General features: G+C 45.7%; 1 protein-coding gene across 1 annotated transcript; it reads right to left on the bottom strand.

The window, feature by feature from the left end:
- Positions 1-177: 177 nt before the first annotated feature.
- On the bottom strand, positions 178-18,193 carry LOC140588702 (polymeric immunoglobulin receptor-like). Its single transcript, XM_072710577.1, has 5 exons — positions 18,087-18,193; positions 5,941-6,264; positions 3,832-4,146; positions 1,661-1,757; positions 178-1,075 (listed from the first exon to the last, which is right to left on the bottom strand). Exons 1-5 carry the CDS (start codon positions 18,130-18,132, stop codon positions 916-918), a joined length of 942 nt encoding a protein of 313 aa, XP_072566678.1. The 5' UTR covers positions 18,133-18,193; the 3' UTR covers positions 178-915.
- Between the last annotated feature and the right edge of the window lie 1,976 nt (positions 18,194-20,169).

Raw genomic sequence — 20,169 nt, 5'->3', positions numbered from 1 at the left:
GACATAAAATAGAATGACCAGCGACACATGCTGACCAACAAGGGAAACAGACGTGGGAGAGACGGATCCTGACAGTGACCTGAAAACCACAAAAACATTCACTTTAAGTTTGAAAAATTATTCATTTTTAATCACTTTAATAACTCCAAAAAAATACAAAATGTACAACAAGCCAACCCTTTATCAATCATTTATTAAATCAGAACAAATAATAAAATTTTCACTAATGAGTAAATTATTATTAACACTTTATACTACAGCGGTGTTTCCCAACCCAGTCCTTGGGGAACCCTGGACAGCTCCCAGGCACTCAGGAACACCAAATACCTGGTACAGGTGCACTAGGACTGTCCGGGGTTCCCCAAGGACTGGGTTAGGAAACACTGTACTACAGCAATAAGACAGCAAGTGAAGCTTAAGCAGAATGAAAGACAAAGGTGTGAATGTAACCAGCAGGTGGCAGCAAAGAACTTTTGAAGAAGAGGCCATCAGCCATACAAAGCACCAGCTGTACAGCTTCCCAGCAGATAATCCAACACTACAGACCAAACCCTCTGTGTTTAACTGACTCTCATGGTATGACTGGACAGACTGAGCAGGGCCATGTGAGAGAGGCCTCACTGCAGTTAGCATAACCATTTATTTTACAGCTCTTCTGAGTCATTCTGCTACACAAATGTCATTCTGCCTCCCAGCAACCTCTGATCTGGGGAGATTTATGTACAAAAAATTACTACAGCATAAACTGAAATGCTACTGAAATATAAAGACACATTTCATACGAGCACAGAGTAACTTTACCTGAGTAAAGCCTTAAGGTTTATTTGTATTATTATTATTATTTTAAAACTAACAGAGGCTGTATGATAATCCTTTTAACAGGATTACCAAGCTTGTATATTTATTCAGAATTTTCTATGACCCATGGTTTGTATTGGCCCCTCCCTCTGCTTCTCTCTGATTGGATCCCCTCTTTTTACAGGTGCTACAGTGCAGCTGAATGGCGATGATGGTGCAAATCAGATACAACACACCAGTCCCAGCTTTCAGTGCAGCATCCAGAACCTGCTCCCACCTGTCAGACATATAATACATCAGTGTGTCTGTCAGTCACACGTATCACATTTAAACCTGAAGAACAATGCAGTGAATCTACTCTGACAGAATTATAACCCTCAACAGCAGCACCAATAAGCCCAGTCCTACATACAGAGCCAGCTGGACCAAGGAGCTGAATAAGAGGGTGGATTTGAACAGTAAAGTCTTACATGCTTTATAGTAACATGGTACAGCAACATCTGTATTATTACACAGGCTGCATGTGAGGAACAGGAGACATTAACAAAGAATATAAAAACAGCTGGGGAATTTTAACTGCCAGTTTTACTTTGGTCAATAAACATGTTACACTGCTTTGTAGAATCCATCCATCCATTCATCCATCCATTTTCCAAACAGACCTGCAGCCTTTCCCCAGCAGCATAGGGCACAAAGCAGGGGCTCACCCTGGATGTGATGCCTTCTCAAGTATATTCTAATTTGAAAATGAAAAACTATGCTAATATTCTCATAAATATCATTGAAGCTTTACATTATGTGTGATCACATAAACAATGCTAGCTGGACCAACACACTACTGTAAATGCTGTTGAATGCTTACTTCTGTTTTTCATTATTCCCTCCTTCCTCATCATGCACTGAGACTGTCTGTAGGACCATTTTGGTGGTAGATACAGCAGCAGAAGCTGTGGTGGTTTCTGAGAAAAACACAGAAGTGGAAAGTGGAATTGTAGAAAATATAATAGTTTTTATTATAATTACAAAAAACACTGTTCTGTCAGTTATTAAAGAATCATAAAAAGGTGCTAAAACAAACATGAATAATGAAAATATTCAATACAGGAGGTGGTTGGATACAGAGTAATTAATTAGAGGTATAATCAAGGTGATTAAATCCCTGGACATTTAAAGTGATGCTGAGAATAATAATTTTATTATACTTTTTCTCGATTTCTTTGGCACATTTCATGAAAGATGCTCAACAGTCTCAAGACTATAAGAGCGTTTCTCAAACCAGTTCATGCACATAGCATATAGTACTGTGTCTTAAGATCTAAAAAAGTTACATGTGCATGCGAGTGCTTTCTCTTTCCAGTAACTACATACTGTAATGTAGAGCCTTGCAATGTCGAGACTGGTGTCTTTGGCATAAAAGTGATCAGTTAGAGACAATGAGAAAGTGGGAACTGATTATCATTCAGATTCCTGGAGCTCAGGAGTGTACTCACACTGACGTTTTGACAACATATCTCAGCAGTTTGGCTATCATGCTTAAAACGAAGCTGATTGTACTTTTGTTTTGGTGGCACTGACTAAGGCCCCGTTTACACTGCAGGTCTTGATGCCTAATTCCGATTTGTTGCCTATATCCGATTTTTTGGACCGTCTGTTTACACGGTCTTTTTAATTGTGACCCATATCCGATTCGTGTGTTTACACTTGCTATAATTTCACGCATGCTGAACGGGGGTTTTTGCACGACACCGTAGCCAAGACGGACGAACGCGAAATTTGTTTTATGATAGCTTTGCGATGTATGCGAAGTTCGCCGAACAACATCACGATTTTGAGGCGAAGGAGGAGGAAAAGGGCCATCATTGCAGCCGAAATATCCTCGAAAACAGATTTGTTTCTGTAGGAACCTTTAATTTTATCCTGAACGGATTCTTCTCCCCACAGGGTGAGAAGGTAGGCTATTTCAGGCGCCGACCACTGCCCTACACTTTCCTCCTCCATGTTTCGTGTGTTTTTTTAATGTTACGCTTCCACACGTACTTCCCACGTACTTTTCACGTACGCTTCACGTACGCAGTTTAATGACGTACAGAACGCAATGCCTCAGAAAATCCGATCTGCCTGTTTACATTACAGTCGCATTGGCCCATATCTGATTTATATCTGATTTATTTCCACATATGAATGAGGCCTGAAACCGATCTCGAAATATCCGAATGCATGCGTTTTTTTCCCATTTACACTGTCACAGAACAGATCCGATCTGTGTCACATATGAGCAAAAAATCGGAATTAGGTCGCATTTAACAGACAGTGTAAACGGGGCCTAATTCATTGGTGGAGTTATTTGCTTTTGAGACATGACTTAATCGTTGTGGGTAATTTATAGACTTTTGCAGCTAATCCATAGAGTTGGCTATATGCATGAACAGTTTTGAGAAATGGTCTTATAGACATGAGAGTGGTAAGTACTGTAGCGCTGGTGAGATCTGCACATCCGAGCATCCTCGATAATCTTCTGGTAAACGCTGCTGACTTCCGAATCCGAAACTTAAAGAGTATGTTCTCCCTGGCAAGCAAGTCTCCTTGTTCTTTATTGCTTTCGCGATGCCTTGGTCTGCCCAGCACTACATTGGTGTCACAAACGGGTCGCCGGAAACGATCCCATTGGCGTTGCTGGAGTGGGAGATTACAACATCATCTGGCAAGTCTGCTCCAGTCTGGCGAACCTCGAGGCAGCTGAGAAGCGACAACACGGGTGGAGGACAAGCGACATGAAGCTCGCCTGCTGCACCTGCTGCAGGAAATAAGGGCACCAGGCATGTCACTGCCCAGAAGCCCACCAGGCATGTCACTGCCCAGAAGCCCACCAGGCAGCCACTAGGCGTCTCTGGCCAAGGCAGCAGAGGCGGCATTCCGGGGCTGCGAGACGGCGCTGCTCAGCCGGGAGGAGGCGTGTTAGCTTTTTTTCTGACTGAATGACATGTTACATACTGTGCATCTCATTGCCTACAGTCTGCAGTACAGACATCTTACCCTCAGTGACTGACAGGTAAACCCGTGTTCCCACAGCTGAACCTCTGCTGGTATCCACACCACACCAGTAGTAGCCAGAATCCCCAGTTTTCAGATTGTTCATGGTTACATTGAAGACTTGCTTTTTGGAATCATCTCTGATTGACACTTCATCTTTCTTCTGTGGAGAGTCAGTCCGTACTATGGGAGTGCATGAACTCCAGTCACTCCCTCTGCACCAGTATTTCACACTTGTTTTATATTTGCCATCATAGGGACATGGGATGATGACAGATCCTCCACTATGTACTGTCACCCAACTCAGTGTGGACACATCTGCAGGGACAGTATGAAGATCACTGTCACTGTCACTCCCTCTTACACCATTTATACACATATTCATGCCAGTCCACTGTAGGTTACATTACTTCGCAATATCAAATGTTGTTCTGATTAGTTGCTGTATTTATTATCACTGTATTTGTAAAAGTTAAATAGTGTAATGCATAATTGATTATTTATTAAATACTTCAACCATCAATAACAGAGCCAAACTGATGCTCTTTTACAGCATGCTAATTTATATATACTATATTGCCAAACAATTGGGACACCCCTCCAGATCATTTGAATTCAGGTGTTCCAATCACTTCCATAGCCACAGGTGTATAACATCAAGCACCTATTCATGCAGACTGCTTTTATAAACATTTGTGAAAGAATGGGTTGCTCTCAGGAGCTCAGTGAATTCAATCATGGCACCGTGATAGGATGCCACCTGTGCAATTCCATTCGTGAAATTGCCTGACTACTAAATATTCCACAATAAATCGATAGTGGAATTAAAACAAAGTGGAATCAATTGGCAACAACAACAACTCAGCCACAAAGTGGTAGGCCATGTAAAATCACAGAGCGGGGACAACGCATGCTGAGGCGCATAGTGTGCAAAAGATGCCAACTTTCTGCAGAGTCAATAGCTACAGACCTCCAAACTTCATGTGGCCTTCAGATTAGCTCAAGAACAGTGCGTAGAGAACTTCATGGAATGGGTTTCCATGGTCGAGCAGCTACATCCAAGCCTTACATCACCAAGCGCAATGCAAAGTGTCTGATGCAGTGGTGTAAAGCACGCCACCACTGGACCCTAGAGCAGTGGAGACGTGTTCCTTGGAGTGATGAATCACGCTTCTCTGTCTGGCAATCCGATGGATGAGTCTGGGATTGGTAGTTGCCAGGAGAACAGTGCTTGCCGGACTGCATTGTGCTAAGTGTATGGTTTGGTGAATTATGGTGTGGGGTTATTTTTCAGAGGTTGGGGTTGGCCCCTTAGTTCCAGTGAAAGGAACTCTTAATGGTGCGGCATTCAAAGCCATTTTGGACAATTTCATGCTCCCAACTTTGTGGGAACAGTTTGGGGATGGCCCCTTCCTGTTCCAACATGGCTGAGCCCCAGTGCACAAAGCAAGGTCCATAAGTACATGGATCAGCGAGTCTGGTGTGGAGGAACTTGACTGGCCTGCACAGAGCCCTGACCTCAACCAGATAGAACAACTTTGGGATGAAGACTGTAAGTCAGGCCTTCTCGTCTAACATCAGTGACTGACCTCACAAATGCTGTCCTGGAACAATGGTCAAAAATTCCCATAAACACACTCCTAAACCTTGTGGACAGCCTTCCCAGAAGAGTTGAAACTGTTATACAGTAACTGCAAAGGGTGGGCCAACTCCATATTAAAGCCTATGCATGAAGAATGGCATGTCATTAAAGTTCATGCGTGTGTAAAGGCAGGTGTCCCAATACTTTTGGCAATATACTGTATTTGTGCTTTTCATAGAAATTCATTAATTTATTTTAAATACATTTAAACTAAACCGAAGGACATTCATGAACATTTCTTATCATATTTAACTCCCTGAAGTAGCCCATTTAAAGTGATACTGTTACTTCTCACAGATCTACTTTATGTATTTGATTTAAACTAAAATTTGGTTCCTCATATATAAAAAGTGAAGTGTTAAAATATTTAAATAGAATATTTTCTCCTGTCTTTGTGTTAATGTCCTTTCATTCTGACTGAATGACATGTGTCATCTCATTGGCTACAATCTGCAGTTCAGACATCTTACCTACAGTAACTGACAGGTAAACCCAGGTTACCACAGGTGAACCTCTGCTGATCTCCACACCACACCAGTAGTAACCAGAGTCCCCAGCTGTCAGATTGTTCATGGTCACAGTGAAGACTCGCTGGTCAGGATCATCTCTGATTGACACTTCATCCTTCTTATGTGGAGGGTCAGTACGTATTATGGGAGAACATGAACTCCAGTCACGCCCTCTGCACCAGTATTTCACATTTGTTTTATAACTGTCTTCATAGAAACATGGGATGGTGACAGATCCTCCTCTCTGTACAGTCACCCATCCCACTGAGGACACACGGTCAACATCTGTGGGGGAAATCACATCACAGTGGCATCACAGTATCTCTAATTATTGTACTAGTTTATTAGTTTGTGTAACACTTGTACCAGGAGTCATGGCACAGAGAGATGGGTTTAAAAGGACAGTGAGGAGGTAAATCAGCAAGACTGTCATTTTACCATAAGAACAAGGGAAAGACACAGGAAAACAAAGCAGGTGTGTTCTATGGGAGGGGCACTCAGCTATCATTCCCATCAGGGGCACAGAGCCAAGGTCCACATCATTTACTGACCAGGGATGGGGGGGTTAGTCTGGGGTCTACAATATTGCTGAACAAGGGTTGGGGGGGTATGGATTGTACTGTCCCCCATTAATTAAACCTGCATTGGGCAGCTCAGCTTTAGGGTCTGGGAGGAAAACCAGGACCTTAAATCAGTGGTGAGAAAGCACAGGCTCTCAGGCTATATCTGAACACATTAATTCTGTCATTTGTGACTTATGAAAGACATACAGTGTATAATGAAATATATTTTAGGGATTTTTCCACTGCACCAGGTACCATACTTTCGGTACTTCCATGAAGTGCCGAAAGTTTGGTACTGCTTTCATGTCATTTTTCCACTGGCGTAAATAATGGTACCGGCACCAAATGACATCATCAGTGACCGCCCCTGACTGACAGCCCAAAATTAAAACTAACAGTTGAGGCTGGAAAATGCGGTTTATTGTTACAGGGCTCTCAAGTGTCACGCATTGAGAGTGACAGTCACTCTTTTCAGTGTTTTGTCACGTACTCCCGCCACACATTGTATTTCTCACGCGGAAAAATAATTTGTAGGCTAATATGCCGCAGAGCCAGGGGCGGACTGGGACAAAAATTCAGCCCTGGCACTGTAGCCACACCAGCCCACATTACCACACTGACACAGCCCCACCCACGGACACGCACATTCACTACTTTTATTGGTGTACAGATGGTGAAATAATATAAGCAGTACCATATGTAATAGATATTTAAACATGTAATGTACAGTATGTGACTGGAACAAAAATAACCCGTTTATAACAAATTTATACATACAGTAAAAACTAAATAAAAAACAATCTGTGAATCTTGTAGAGTCCGTGTGCTGTCTGTTTATGCCGTTTGTCTGCTATTACTTATGATAGGAGTAACCTGTGAATGTGTATCACACACACACACACACACCTTTACACACAAATGGACATGCAGCACTAGCAACACTTCAGCATACTTTTATTCACAAATAACTATATATGTCATTCTCTGCAGTGTTGTTCTTTATTGCCACTGTCTATATGTTCGCTTCTCCTTGTTTCTATGTTGACATTGTACACATTGTCTGTCTGATTCTACATCTTCTCATCCATTTTAACTCTGTAACTCTGCAATTTTAATACATTGTCTAACTATTGCATAGATATATTACACTAATGCCTGTAATAGAAGTCTATGTTCCACCCTACCTAAGGATTAATTACATACTGTAACCTATGAATGTATTTAATGTTTTACTTTAAAGACTAGCTATGTATTCAGAGTTCACTACAAATGCCTACAGTACTATGGCTATAGCTATAGGTTCTTTTGCATGTTAGACTATATTGCTAGTAGCATACAGCAGTCTGTATACCCTAAATCCCACGTTATCTGCTGATAATGACATTTTAAAATGTACGGGAGTTCTACGCTAAGCTTACAACTGTTAAACACAGTGTAGGTTACTGTCAAAAACTGTCAGAAGTAGCGTGAATGGTGTGAAAACTACTTAGTATATTTTAGTATAATGACTTAGAAGTATATTTTCTGTTTTCTTCTTACCTCCTCTACCGCACTACTGTCCTCCGACTTCATAAAAGAAACCTTTGGAGAATATTTCAGTAAATTTTATGCATTTGGCAGCGTCTGATTTTAGAGCCTTTTTTTTGCTTTCTCTGAGCTTTTCGGCACCGCCTTTCCTTTTTTTACGGTCCATCTCTGACAATTAGCTTGTGTTGCACTTACTGTTTGACATTCTTGCCAGATTTTGATTACGTCCGCGTAACCTCTGATTGGGTCGGATTGGGTCGGCCCATCTCGAAACCAGCCGGCTGTCGCCGATTGGGCCAAATTATTATTATTACTATTATTATCATCATCATCATCATCATCATAATATTCACATCTTGCAAGAGATAAAAGCTGCCTGCATGTAAAAACAATACATATAAAAAAAAAAAAAAAAAAAAACTGACCGGCCCACATTTAAAAAATGGTCCGGCCCTTCTGGCATTTGCCAGAATTGCCAGATGGCCAATCCGCCCCTGCGCAGAGCCCAATTTTTCCTCAGACCGCGGCACAGTAGCGCCTCACTATAAAACAAGCGGGTCTCCGCTGGAGTCTAATGGTGCGTTCCGTTTTTCTCTCGGAACTCGGAAATTCTGAGTTGAGTGACATTATGGTGCGTTCAATTATTTCTCTCCAAGTCGGAACTTGGATGAAAACGTCACGAAACGTCAAGAAAAACGTCGCTTCCCGTCGGAAACACGCCTCTTTTATGAAGTCGGACAAGATTTGCCCCAAGAGCCTGTCACTTACCAGCCAATCAAAAAAAAAAGAAAGGGCCTACACGCCAATCAGAAAATAGTACTATTGTATCTGGGTAAAATACAACACAACAACACAACAACCAATGAAAAGCCCTGTTGTTATGTCAGCTTCTATCACAGTATTCAGTAAAATCCAAATCATGCTGCCATCAATTACGTTTACGTAGGTACACTTACTTTGGCTAAGCCTATCAAAGCAGTAAGAATTAGCTTACTGCTAATTCAGTCTTTTGAAAGCAAACACATGATTTAATTATGTTTTTTGATTTTCAAGCGGCATTGTTCGGTGTTTCGCGTGTGCCCCATTTCTTCCAAGCGGCTTGGTATTACGGTGTTCCGGGCAATTCAGTTTCCCTATATTTCTCCTGTCTATCAGGAAATAATGTTTCCCCTAATATTAAAGCAAAGAGGTATGTGAAATGTCTGAAAATCACTCAGGTACATTATTACATGTGAATACAGTAGATCGTCATGCATAATTTAGTCTTATAAGCAATAGTATACCGTTTTCATCTATCCAGCGAATTAAGTAATTTGATTTATTATCTGTAAAAACAAAAAACATACAAAAGGCATGTGATGTTTTAAAATTAATATATGGCTTGTTTACCTCGTAAAAAGACATGAAAACAACAGTGAAACCGTGTACAAATCAACGCGCGACAGGGGAAACTGAACTGCTCGGAAGGAGAAAAACTTTGTTATTTCGAGTCGTGCCATCCAAATCCCACTGGATCTGTTCATCTGACCATATGGCGATTAAAGCCTGTTTCCTCGTTTGTCCATCCTTCCATTTTTATATTTTTGTTTCTACTGCTTTTTATTTTGTTTCTCGCTGTGTATTTCAAAAGATGGCGGTTGTATTTTGTGTTTCAGCGGCACACTATTTGCATAACCAATCGACAGCAAATACGTTTGCAAGTCCCACCCCAAAGTACCGAAATACCAAAGAAGTACCCCAACTGGTTTGGCACTTTCGGTACTCGAGATTTCGGTACTGGTACTCGACCGGAAGTCAATGGAAAAGCGAAAGTACCGTACCGAAAGTACCGTACTTTGTGCGGTGGAAAAGCGCCCTTAGTTCAGTTATTAATTTCATTTACATTTACAGCATTTGGCAGACGCCCTTAGCCAGAGCGACTTACATAAGTGCTTTAAGACTCTACAATGAATTTTTCCCGATACTAGCTCAATAAAACCAAGGCTATGAATACCATCGATCTAATACTCTGTTGGGAAAGTGCGTTTTTTTTTTTTTTTTTTTATAAAAGGAAAAAACTGAGTATAATGCCAGAAGTGCTAATTCAGGTATTTCTGGAAAAGGTGTGTTTTAAGTCGTCTTTTGAAGACATTCAGTGACTCAGCTGTTCGGACATCTAGGGGGAGTTCATTCCACCAACTTGGTGCCAGAACAGAGAAGAGCTGAGAGGTGTGTCTTCCTTGTGCCTTGAGGGGCTGGTGGGACCAGTCGAGCAGTGCTGGAGGATCGGAGAGATCGTGGTGCAGTGCATGGTGTGATGAGGTCTTTTAGGTACTGTAGGATGGAGCCAGATCATTTTTGGCTTTGTATGCGAGCATCAGTGTTTTGAATCTGATGCGGGCAGCCACAGGAAGCCAGTGTAGAGAGCGCAGCAAAGGAGTGGTGTGGGAGAACTTGGGAAGGTTGAAAACAAGTCGAGCAGCTGCATTCTGAATGAGTTGGAGGGGACGAATGACGCTCAGTGGTAAACCCGCTAGAAGCGAGTTGCAGTAGTCAAGGCGGGAGATGACGAGGGACTGAACGAGTATCTGGGTAGCCTGTGTGAAAAGAAATGGACGTATCTTTCTGATATTAAACAGGAGAAGCCGACAAGAGCGGGAAACGTTGGCGATATGTGAGGAAAAGGACACGATTGTCCATGGTAACTCCAAGGTTGCGAGCAGTAACTGAAGGACGGATCAGGGAGTTGTCGAGGAAGATCGCAAGGTTCAGGAGGGGGGATGAGTCAGCGGGGATGTACAGCAGTTCCGTTTTACTAGGGTTGAGTTTCAGTTGGTGAGTGGTCATCGAAGTTGAGATATCTGCTAGACATGCAGATATCTTAGTGGAGACGTGAGTGTCTGAAGGAGGGAAGGAGAGGATGAGTTGAGTGTCATCTGCATAGCAGTGGTAAGAGAAGCCATGAGAGGATATGACCTCAGCAAGAGATTTGGTATAGAGGGAGAACAGGAGTGGGCCAAGAACCGAGCCCTGAGGGACACCGATGAAGAGACTACGTGGGGTAGATGTGGGTCCTTTCCATGTCACTTGGTATGATCACCTTCGAGGTAGGATGCAAGCCATCACCAAGCCAAACCACCATTGCCAAGACTCCTAAGGATGGACAGGAGAGTCTTGTGGTTAACCATGTCAAATGCTGCTGATAGGTCAAGAAGGATGAGGACAGATGACAGTTTGGCTGACCTAGCAGCATGCAGCTTCTCAGTGACTGCTAAGAGGGCAGTCTCTGTGGAGTGAGCTGCTTTGAAGCCAGACTGATTAGGATCCAGGAGGTTGTTCTGAGAGAGGTAAAGAGAGAGCTGGTTGTAGACTGTGCGTTCGAGGATTTTTGAAAGGAAGGAAAGAAGTGATACTGGTCGGTAGTTGCAAGTGTCCGAGGTATTTAGAGTGGGTTTTTTCAAGATGGGAATCACCCTGGCTATTTTGAATGCTGTTGGTCATGACCGGAAGTTATGGAGCCATTAATGATAGTGGTGATGAAGGGGAGAAGGTCCAGAGAGATTGTCTGGAGCAATGTGGAAGGGATTGGATCCAGTGGGCAGGTGATAGGGTTGGAAGATGAGATGACTTTCATGATCTCATCAGCCGTAAGACTGGAAAACTGGGTCAGTGAGGGGGAAGGGAAATCCTGGGTGTGTAGTGTAGTGGATGGGGAGGGAGAGAATGTCTGGCAGATTTCGCCAATCCTTTCGTCAAAGAAGTTGGCAAAGTCTTCAGCAGTCAGGGAGGATGGAGCAGGAGGAGTTGGAGGGTTGAGTAGTGATGAAAAGATATTATGGAGTTTACGGGGATCATGTGAGGATAGCTCTAGTTTTTCCTTATAAAAGGTAGTTTTAGCTGCAGTCACATGCGAAGAGAATTTGGATAGCAGAGTACGGTAGGAAGACAGATCTGCATCAAGTTTAGATTTCTTCCATGTCCTCTCTGCTACCCGCAATTTTCTTCGGTTGCTGTGTAATGCAGCTGAAAGCCAAGGAGCAGGGCGAGTTTTCCTGGGGTTAAAAGACAGTGGGCGGAGGTGATCCATAGATGTGGAAAGTGAGGAGAGGAGAGGAGAGTATCAGTTGCAGGCTCCAGTGCAAGGGAGGAAAAGGAGTTAAGGTCAGGAAGGTAGGACAGGGTGCAGGAAGCAACAGATGAAGGGGAGACAGAGTGGAGGTTTGGTCTAGTGGGCGAGAAATGTTGAAAGCCAGGATTGGGCAAGACAGGTAGGGTGATGGTAAAGGATACTAAGTGGTGATCAGAAATGTGAAGAGGGGTAGTGGTGATGTCGGTGGCTGGAGAGGGGCGGCTGAAAACCAGGTCGAGAACATTACCTCCTTTGTGTGTGGGAGAGCAGTTGTTGGATGTCAGAGAAAAGGAATAGAGAAAAGGGAGGAGACCAGAAGAAAGGAGCTTGTCATGGGGGAGATTGAAGTCACCAAGGAGAATGAGGGAGGAGCTGTCAGTGGGGAAGAGACTGAGGAGAGTATCCAGCTCCTCTAGAAAGTGGCCTAGGGGGCCAGGAGGGCGGTAGACAACAATGATAAGAATATTGAATGGAGAGGAAACTGCAACTCCATGGAATTCAAAGGATGAAATGTTGAGCTGGGGGAGAGAGAGGGGTATGAAGCACCAGTTCCGAGGTAGTAACAGACCTGTGCCACCTCCCCTGCCAGTCTGGCGTGGAGAGTGAGAGAAAGCATAAGCAGATGAGACAGCAGCTGGTGTAGCCGAGTTCTCTGGGGATATCCAGGTCTCAGTTAGAGCCAGAAAGTCAAGAGATGGTGGGAATCAAGGGCGGAAATGAAATCAGCCTTCTTTACAGCAGACTGGCAATTCCAGAGACCGCCCAACACCCGACGTTAGGACTGGGATGACAGGGGAGGGTAGATAAGATTACTGGATGTGCGCCGCCTGGATGTTGGATGGGATCTTCTAGAACTAAGAGATAAGTGGACTGGGATAGGTCTGAGGCACATGTCTGCAGTGATGGTGTGAGTTCGCAAAATTGAGAATAGAATAGAAAATAAAGGAAGGATAGAACGAGTAGTAACAAATTAACTGCGTTTGTCTCTAACCGCCACAGACACGCGTGGCGGACTCACCTTCAATATAACTCAGTTAGCCCCGCCCCTAATTTACACCTTCAGCGAGACCGAAACTACACTTGATTGGCTACCTGAAACTAGCAGACACTACAACAGTTTCAACTGAGTCCAAGACAGAAAGTAAACAAAGACAGAGTCCTACCTTACTAGCAGAGAAGAAATCCAAATCAGAACTTAAAGCACACTGCATGCTTATCCAGTACAGGATCAGTACAGTACAGGGAGCATGGAGCTGATCTAAGGCAGCACAGGGCACAAGGCAGGGGTACACCCAGGACAGGATGCCAGTCTGTCACAGGGCAAACACTCACACACAGTCACTATGGGCACTTTTAGAGGCACCAATTCACCTGAGCCATGTATCTTAGAATGTAAAACCAGAGAGCTCATAGGAAACCAGTATAGATAGAGGAAGAACATGCAAACTCTACACAGAGAGCTGGGCCAGATACTGAAACCACAAGCCTGGAGGTGTGAGGCCCCCACACTGCCCCCAGTCTCTACCAGCTAGAGGTTAACTAGCCCTCCAAACCTGCTGCAGAGTGAAAGACAACCAGGTCTATTCTCAAGCCCTGAAGGCTAATTGAATTTCACTTTCCTGTGTGCATTTTTTGTCTTGTCCAGGGTGACATGGTGTAAATTTCATCATCAGGCGTTTACACCAGATGGCTGCGGACAATGCACATTTAGCCCAGATTTTCTGTCTGGCAGAAATCATGCACATCATTTCATGTCCACTGGGCTTGTGCAAGATAATTGACTAGGTGTTTCCAGTAGGCGGCAGCACTGAGTTTCACAGAGCAGAGTCAACCAAGAAATAGCAGAGGAATAAGAGGTGAGGAGGTATCCGTAAATTTATCCATCCATCCATTTTCTCCCGCTTATCCGAGGTCGGGTCACGGGGGCAGCAGTCTCAGCAGGGAAACCCAGACTTACCTCTCCCCGGCCACTTCATCCAGCTTCTCTGGGGGAATCCCGAGGCGTTCCCAGGCCAGCCGAGAGACATAGTCCCTCCAGCGTGTCCTGGGTCTTCCCCGGGGCCTCCTCCCAGTGGGACATGCCCGGAACACCTCACCAGGGAGGCGTCCAGGAGGCATCCTAATCAGATGCGCGAGCCACCTCATCTGACTCCTCTCAATGCGGAGGAGCAGCGGCTCTACTCTGAGTCCCTCCCGAATGACCGAGCTCCTCACCCTATCTCTAAGGGAGAGTGCAGCCGCCCTGCGGAGGAAACTCATTTCGGCCGCTTGCACTCGCGATCTCGTTCTTTCGGTCACTACCCAAAGCTCGTGACCATAGGTGAGGGTAGGAACGTAGATCAACTGGTAAATCGAGTGCTTCACCTTTTGGCTCAGCTCCTGATCCGCCTGTCGACCTCCCGCTCCATCGTCCCCCCACTCGTGAACAAGACCCCGAGATACTTAAACTCCTCCACTTAGGGAAGGATCCCATCCCCGACCCGGAGAGAGCATTCTACCCTTTTCCGGCTGAGGACCATGGTCTCGGATTTGGAGGTGCTGATTCTCATCCCAGCCGCTTCACACTCGGCTGTGAACTGTCCCAGCGAGAGCTGAAGGTCACGGTCCAATGAGGCCAACAGGACCACATCATCTGCAAAAAGCAGAGACCTAATCCTGAGGTCACCAAACCGGACACCCTCAACACCCTGGCTGCGCCTAGAAATTCTGTCCATAAAAGTTATGAACAGAATCGGTGACAAAGGGCAGCCCTGATGGAGTCCAACCCTCACCGGAAACAAGTCTGACTTATTGCCGCCCATGCGGACCAGACTCTGGCACCCGTCATACAGGGACCGAACAGCCCTTAAAAGGAAGCCCGGCACCCCATACTCCCGGAGCACCCCCCACAGGACTCCCCAAGGGACATGGTCGAATGCCTTCTCCAAGTCCACAAAACACATGTAGACTGGTTGGGCAAACTCCCATGAACCCTCCAGAACCCTGCGGAGAGTATAGAGCTGGTGAACTGTTCCACGGCCGGGGCGAAAACCACACTGCTCCTCCTGAATCCGAGGTTCAACAATCCGGCGGACCCTCCTCTCCAGAACCCCCGAATAGACCTTACCAGGGAGGCTGAGGAGTGTGATCCCCCTATATATAGTTGGAGCACACCCTCTGGTCCCCCTTCTTAAAGAGCCAAGACAGCCCCACAGCATCCAGAGCCTTAAGAAACTCTGGGCGGATTTCATCCACCCCCGGGGCTCGGCCACCGATGAGCTTTTTAACCACCTCAGCGACTTCCGCCTCCGAGATAGGGGAGTCCACACCCAAGTCCCCATACTCTGCTTCCACATCGGAAGGCGTGTCGGTGGGATTGAGGAGGTCTTCGAAGTACTCCTTCTGCCAACCCAAAACGTCCCTGGTTGAGGTCAGCAGCAACCCATCCCCACCATAAACAGTGTTGATGTTGCACGGCTTTCCCACCGAGAGCCGCCAGATGGTGGACCAGAATCGCCTCGAAGCCGTCCGGAAGTCGTTTTCCATGGCCTTGCCAAACTCCTCCCAAACCCGAGTTTTTGCCTCAGCGACCGCCGAAACTGCATTCTGCTTCACCTGCCGGTACCCGTCAGCTGCCTCTGGAGTCCCACAGGCTAAATAGGCCCGATAGGACTCCTTCAGCTTGACGGCATCCCTCACCACTGGTGTCCACCAGCGGGTTCGCGGATTGCCGCTGCGACAGGCACCGACCACCTTACGGCCACAGCTCCGGTCAGCCGCCTCCACAATGGAGGCGTGGAACATGGCCCATTCGGGCTCAATGTCCCCCGCCTCCCCCGGGACATGGGAAAAGTTCTGCCGGAGGTAGGAGTTGAAACTCCTCCTGACAGGGGATTCCGCCAGACGTTCCCAGCAGACCCTCACTATACGCTTGGGCCTGCCAGGCCTGGCCGGCTTCCTCCCCCTCTCTTCACCCGAGTGTCCAAGACATGCAGCCGCAAGTCCGATGACACGACTACAAAGTCGATCATCAAACTGCGGCCTAGGGTGTCCTGGTGCCAGGTGCACATATGAACACACTTATGCCTGAACATGGTGTTCATTATGGACAATCCGTTGCGAGCACAGAAGTCCAACAACAGAACACCACTCGGGTTCAGATCGGGGGGGGCCGTTCCTCCCAATGACGCCACTCCAGGTCTCATTGCCCACGTGAGCATTGAAGTCCCCCAGCAGAACAAGAGAGTCCCCAAAAGGAGTGCTCTCCAACACCCCTTTCCTGAGACTCTAAAAAGGGTGGGAACTCTGAACTGCCGCTCGGCGCATAAGCGCAAACAACAGTCAGAACCCGTCCCCCCACCCGAAGGCGAAGGGAGGCTACCCTCTTGTCCACTGCGGTAAACCCCAATGTACAGGCGTCGGTAAGTATGCCCACCCCCGCTCTGCGCCTCTCCCCGCAGGCAACTCCAGAGTGGAAGAGGGTCCAACCCCCTTCAAGGAGACTGGTTCCAGAGCCCAAGCCGTGCGTCGAGGTGAGCCCGACTATGTCTAGCCGGAATTTCACAACCTCGCGCACCAGCTCAGGCTCCTTCCCCCTCAGAGAGGTGACATTCCATGTCCCAAGAGCTAGCTTCTGCAGCCGAGGATCGGACCGCCAAGGTCCCCGCCTTTGGCCACTGCCCAGCTCACATCGCACCCAACCCCTATGGCCCCTCCTATTGGTGGTGAGCCCATTGGAAGGGGGACCCACGTGCCTTGTTCGGGCTGTGCCCGACCAGGCCCCATGGGTATAGGCCTGGCCACCAGGCGCTCGCCATCGAGCCCCACCCCCAGGCCTGGCTCCGGGGCAGGGGGCCCGGTGACCCGCGTCCGGGCAAGGGAAAACGTGTTTCCAATATTTTTCTCATCATAAGGGGTCTTTTGAGCCGCACTTTGTCTGGTTCCTCACCCAGGACCTGTTTGCCTTGGGTGACCCTACCAGGGGCATAAAGCCCCAGGCAACTTAGCTCCTGGGATCACTGGAACACGCAAACCCCTCCACCACGATAAGGTGTCGGCTCCAGGAGTGACCGCAAATCTATATTTTACATTTTCACCGTCCAGACATCGTAGCGCGGTGTATGGTATTTTCAAAAGCAACAATATTCTGCCTGAACCTCTACTAACAACTTTAAAATTATTCCTAAAATGTTTACCCATTTCACTGCACTGCTTGCATTTATGTTTGTTGCAACACATCTGCTCTCTCCTGGACTCGTGAAATATCACTGCCATAGGCACCGACTGCATCCATCTGCATCCACTGGTAAATGTAATATGAACACAAGTTGCCATGTGTATGACCATCCTCAGTCTGAGAATGCACACAGAAAAGTGCGCTTGAGGCTGATCTTGACCCCTGATAAACAGAGACCTGCCCCAGTAGCACATGAAGCTGGGTGTTTAGACCCCTCTGTCTGTACACACAGAAATGACTGATGGCATCCCGGCTGTCTGCTCACATAACCACCTGTGCTGCTGAAATGACCCCAGTAAGATCAATCATAGGCCTCACAGAACATCAAAGGATGCAAAAGACAAGGGAATTTTATCTGCACTAAAAGTCTTTGTACTGCTTGGCTACTAAAGAAAGACATCACAGTATTACACTGAATATATAGATATTACAATTATAATATCAATAACCTGATACATGGTACATTGATCATTTCTGAAATATTAGCATAGCAGTTACACTTGTTTTGATACAAACACCCACAATAATTCAAAAACTATTCACAATGTTATGCAAATGTTATGCAAAGCAGATGAATCTTTGCAGTTTTCACATTTTGCAGTTCCTTCTGACCAGATCTCCATCATTATCTCCAAACTGTACCTGACAGTATGTGGAGGAGCAGGAGAGAGATCCTGTAATGAGTGACACTCACCTGTCAGCCCAACCATGAGAAGAAACAGATGCATCACAGGATCCATACATGTGTGTTTCACTGAGTCCAGATCTGTGGAGAGTGACACTCACTTCCTCATCCTCTGTACCTTCACTGTCTCTGTCGTTTCTATTCTCACATACAGCAGGCAGAGCGAAGGGGGAGTGGACACTTTAAACAGGAAGTGACAAAACCACAAGGCTGAATGTTTATTCCTTCAGAAAATCAGACCATTATTATGAGTATATAGAGAATAGTGCTACTAAGACACAAAAATTTGTTGGATCTCCCTGTTGCCTCAAAGATCCATCTCTGTTTCATCATTCTTATTTATAATTTATCAAAATGCTGGAAGCACACAGTGTAAAGTGAGGAAAACTTTCGATAGCACGTCAGTCCACTGCAGAGCACTGGAACCTGGAGAAATGCCATGTGATCAGAAGAAGCCTGAAAACTCCAAACATACACAATCATGGTCACATTCAAAGCCAACACTCAGGAGTGCTGAGATAGCAGGTGTATCAGTCAGATATCTAATATCATGAAGAGCTAAAGACACAGATGGACTTTGAGGAACCACAGCAAGACCAACAGTACATGGGCTCAAAATACATCAGTTTACTGGCAATGTCTAGTTGCTCTGAACTGCAATTGCAGCCAGAGTAGAACATTTAAAAAAAATAAACCCTTCAGCTTGCCTGCTTTCCTGTGTTATACATGTGACTCACAGCTACTTCCTGCAGCTTCACAGCCAAACCGAAATGAAAACCTGAGAGGGACAGATGCTGTAGAAAACAGTGAGGGCCAGTACGTACCATCAAAGACAATAATCTTTACATTCAGGTCAGGTGAGGTCAGGTTGGGGAGTATGAGCTGATGCTGATCCATGTTTCACAGCCATACAGCAAGACAGGGAGCAACAGGACTCTAAAGACTTGGACCTTTGTCCTCTTGCAAAGATGTCAGGAGCTCCACACACCCCTTTCCAGCGACCTCATGACCCCCCATGCTCTTCCAATCTGTCTACTGACTTCATTTGTCCTGCTATTTACAGGAATGAACAGTTCAATATCATCTGGAATCTTATTTTAGAAACATGACTTAAAAGTAAAACAATTCAGAGTTGGTCTTTACAAAGAATCATTGTAGCTCAGAGATTAAAAATACATGCAAGTGAAGCAAATATGTCAAATTTATTTCTGAACTGTTTGACTTGTTTTTCTGTCACACATAATAAAGCAGCTACATGTTTGGTATGATGCAGAAATTATTTTAAGACAGGCACGTATTCTGAAAGGCAAAAATGTCATATAGGACGTGAGGGTGAGACTATATGGAAAGACTGTGTGCTGTATACAGAGGGTCTGCCCTCAGACCCTTGTTTCAGCATTTATTATGTGTTATACAGTTTTCTGCAGTGCTACTACAGTAGGTCCTGTTAGTGTAATGGGATTGCAGATTAGCTTTGATATGAGGTTACTAGTGGACAGCCACCCCAGTTTTATATTTTTTAATTGGAGCTATTGTGGCTGACTGCACGTGACCATTTCACCACCACACCAATGGATGGCGCCATCGCGTCTCAGTGGGTGGCTTGGGAAACATTAGCTCAACCTTCGGCAGAATTAAACTGCGAACGTCTTGAGCAACACGTAAAGTTTCGCGTCTCCTTATTGTCACCCACAGGTAGGATGCAATTATTCCTAAGAGGGGTTTGTGTCGGCCAGGCACGATCGTTTGGCAGTGGCGGTGTTCTGGTCGTGTTTGAGCAAAGCGTGAATGCAGTGTTTGATGGTTGGGTGTTTTGTTTGTGTGAACGGTCGCGTTAGCGGGTTGGCCCGGGGGCTGTTCCACGAAGCGAGCTAACCTCAAAAGCCAGCCTTATTTGACAATCCCGGCTTAATTTTTCCAAATTCGGTTCCACAAACGAGGCTAACCTGAAGCTCCGCTTAGTTACTATGTCAACATATGCTCTTGGACAAGCCTGCTCCGTGGCAGGTTAGCTGTGAAGCTTAGCTTAGCTTGATGAATATGATTGGACAAGCCATGTGATGTCACAGCACGACATTCTGCGGGGCTGGGA

The sequence above is a fragment of the Paramormyrops kingsleyae genome, chromosome 4, assembly GCF_048594095.1.
Source record: "Paramormyrops kingsleyae isolate MSU_618 chromosome 4, PKINGS_0.4, whole genome shotgun sequence".
Classification (NCBI taxonomy): Eukaryota; Metazoa; Chordata; class Actinopteri; order Osteoglossiformes; family Mormyridae; genus Paramormyrops; species Paramormyrops kingsleyae.
The sequence above is the reverse complement of the archived record's forward strand: the minus strand, read 5'-3'. Positions and strand labels throughout refer to the sequence as shown.

What these genes read in the sequence shown, in the direction of transcription:
- LOC140588702 (XM_072710577.1), bottom strand. Translation starts at nt 18,132, where the DNA reads ATGGATCCTGTGATGCATCTGTTTCTTCTCATGGTTGGGCTGACAG. An exon ending in TTACCTGTCAGTCACTGAGG is followed by an intron (nt 1,758 to 3,831) that starts GTAAGATGTCTG and finishes TGTTTTTCTCAG; the next exon opens with AAACCACCACAGCTTCTGCT. An exon ending in GGGAATAATGAAAAACAGAA is followed by an intron (nt 1,076 to 1,660) that starts GTAAGCATTCAA and finishes TATGTCTGACAG; the next exon opens with GTGGGAGCAGGTTCTGGATG.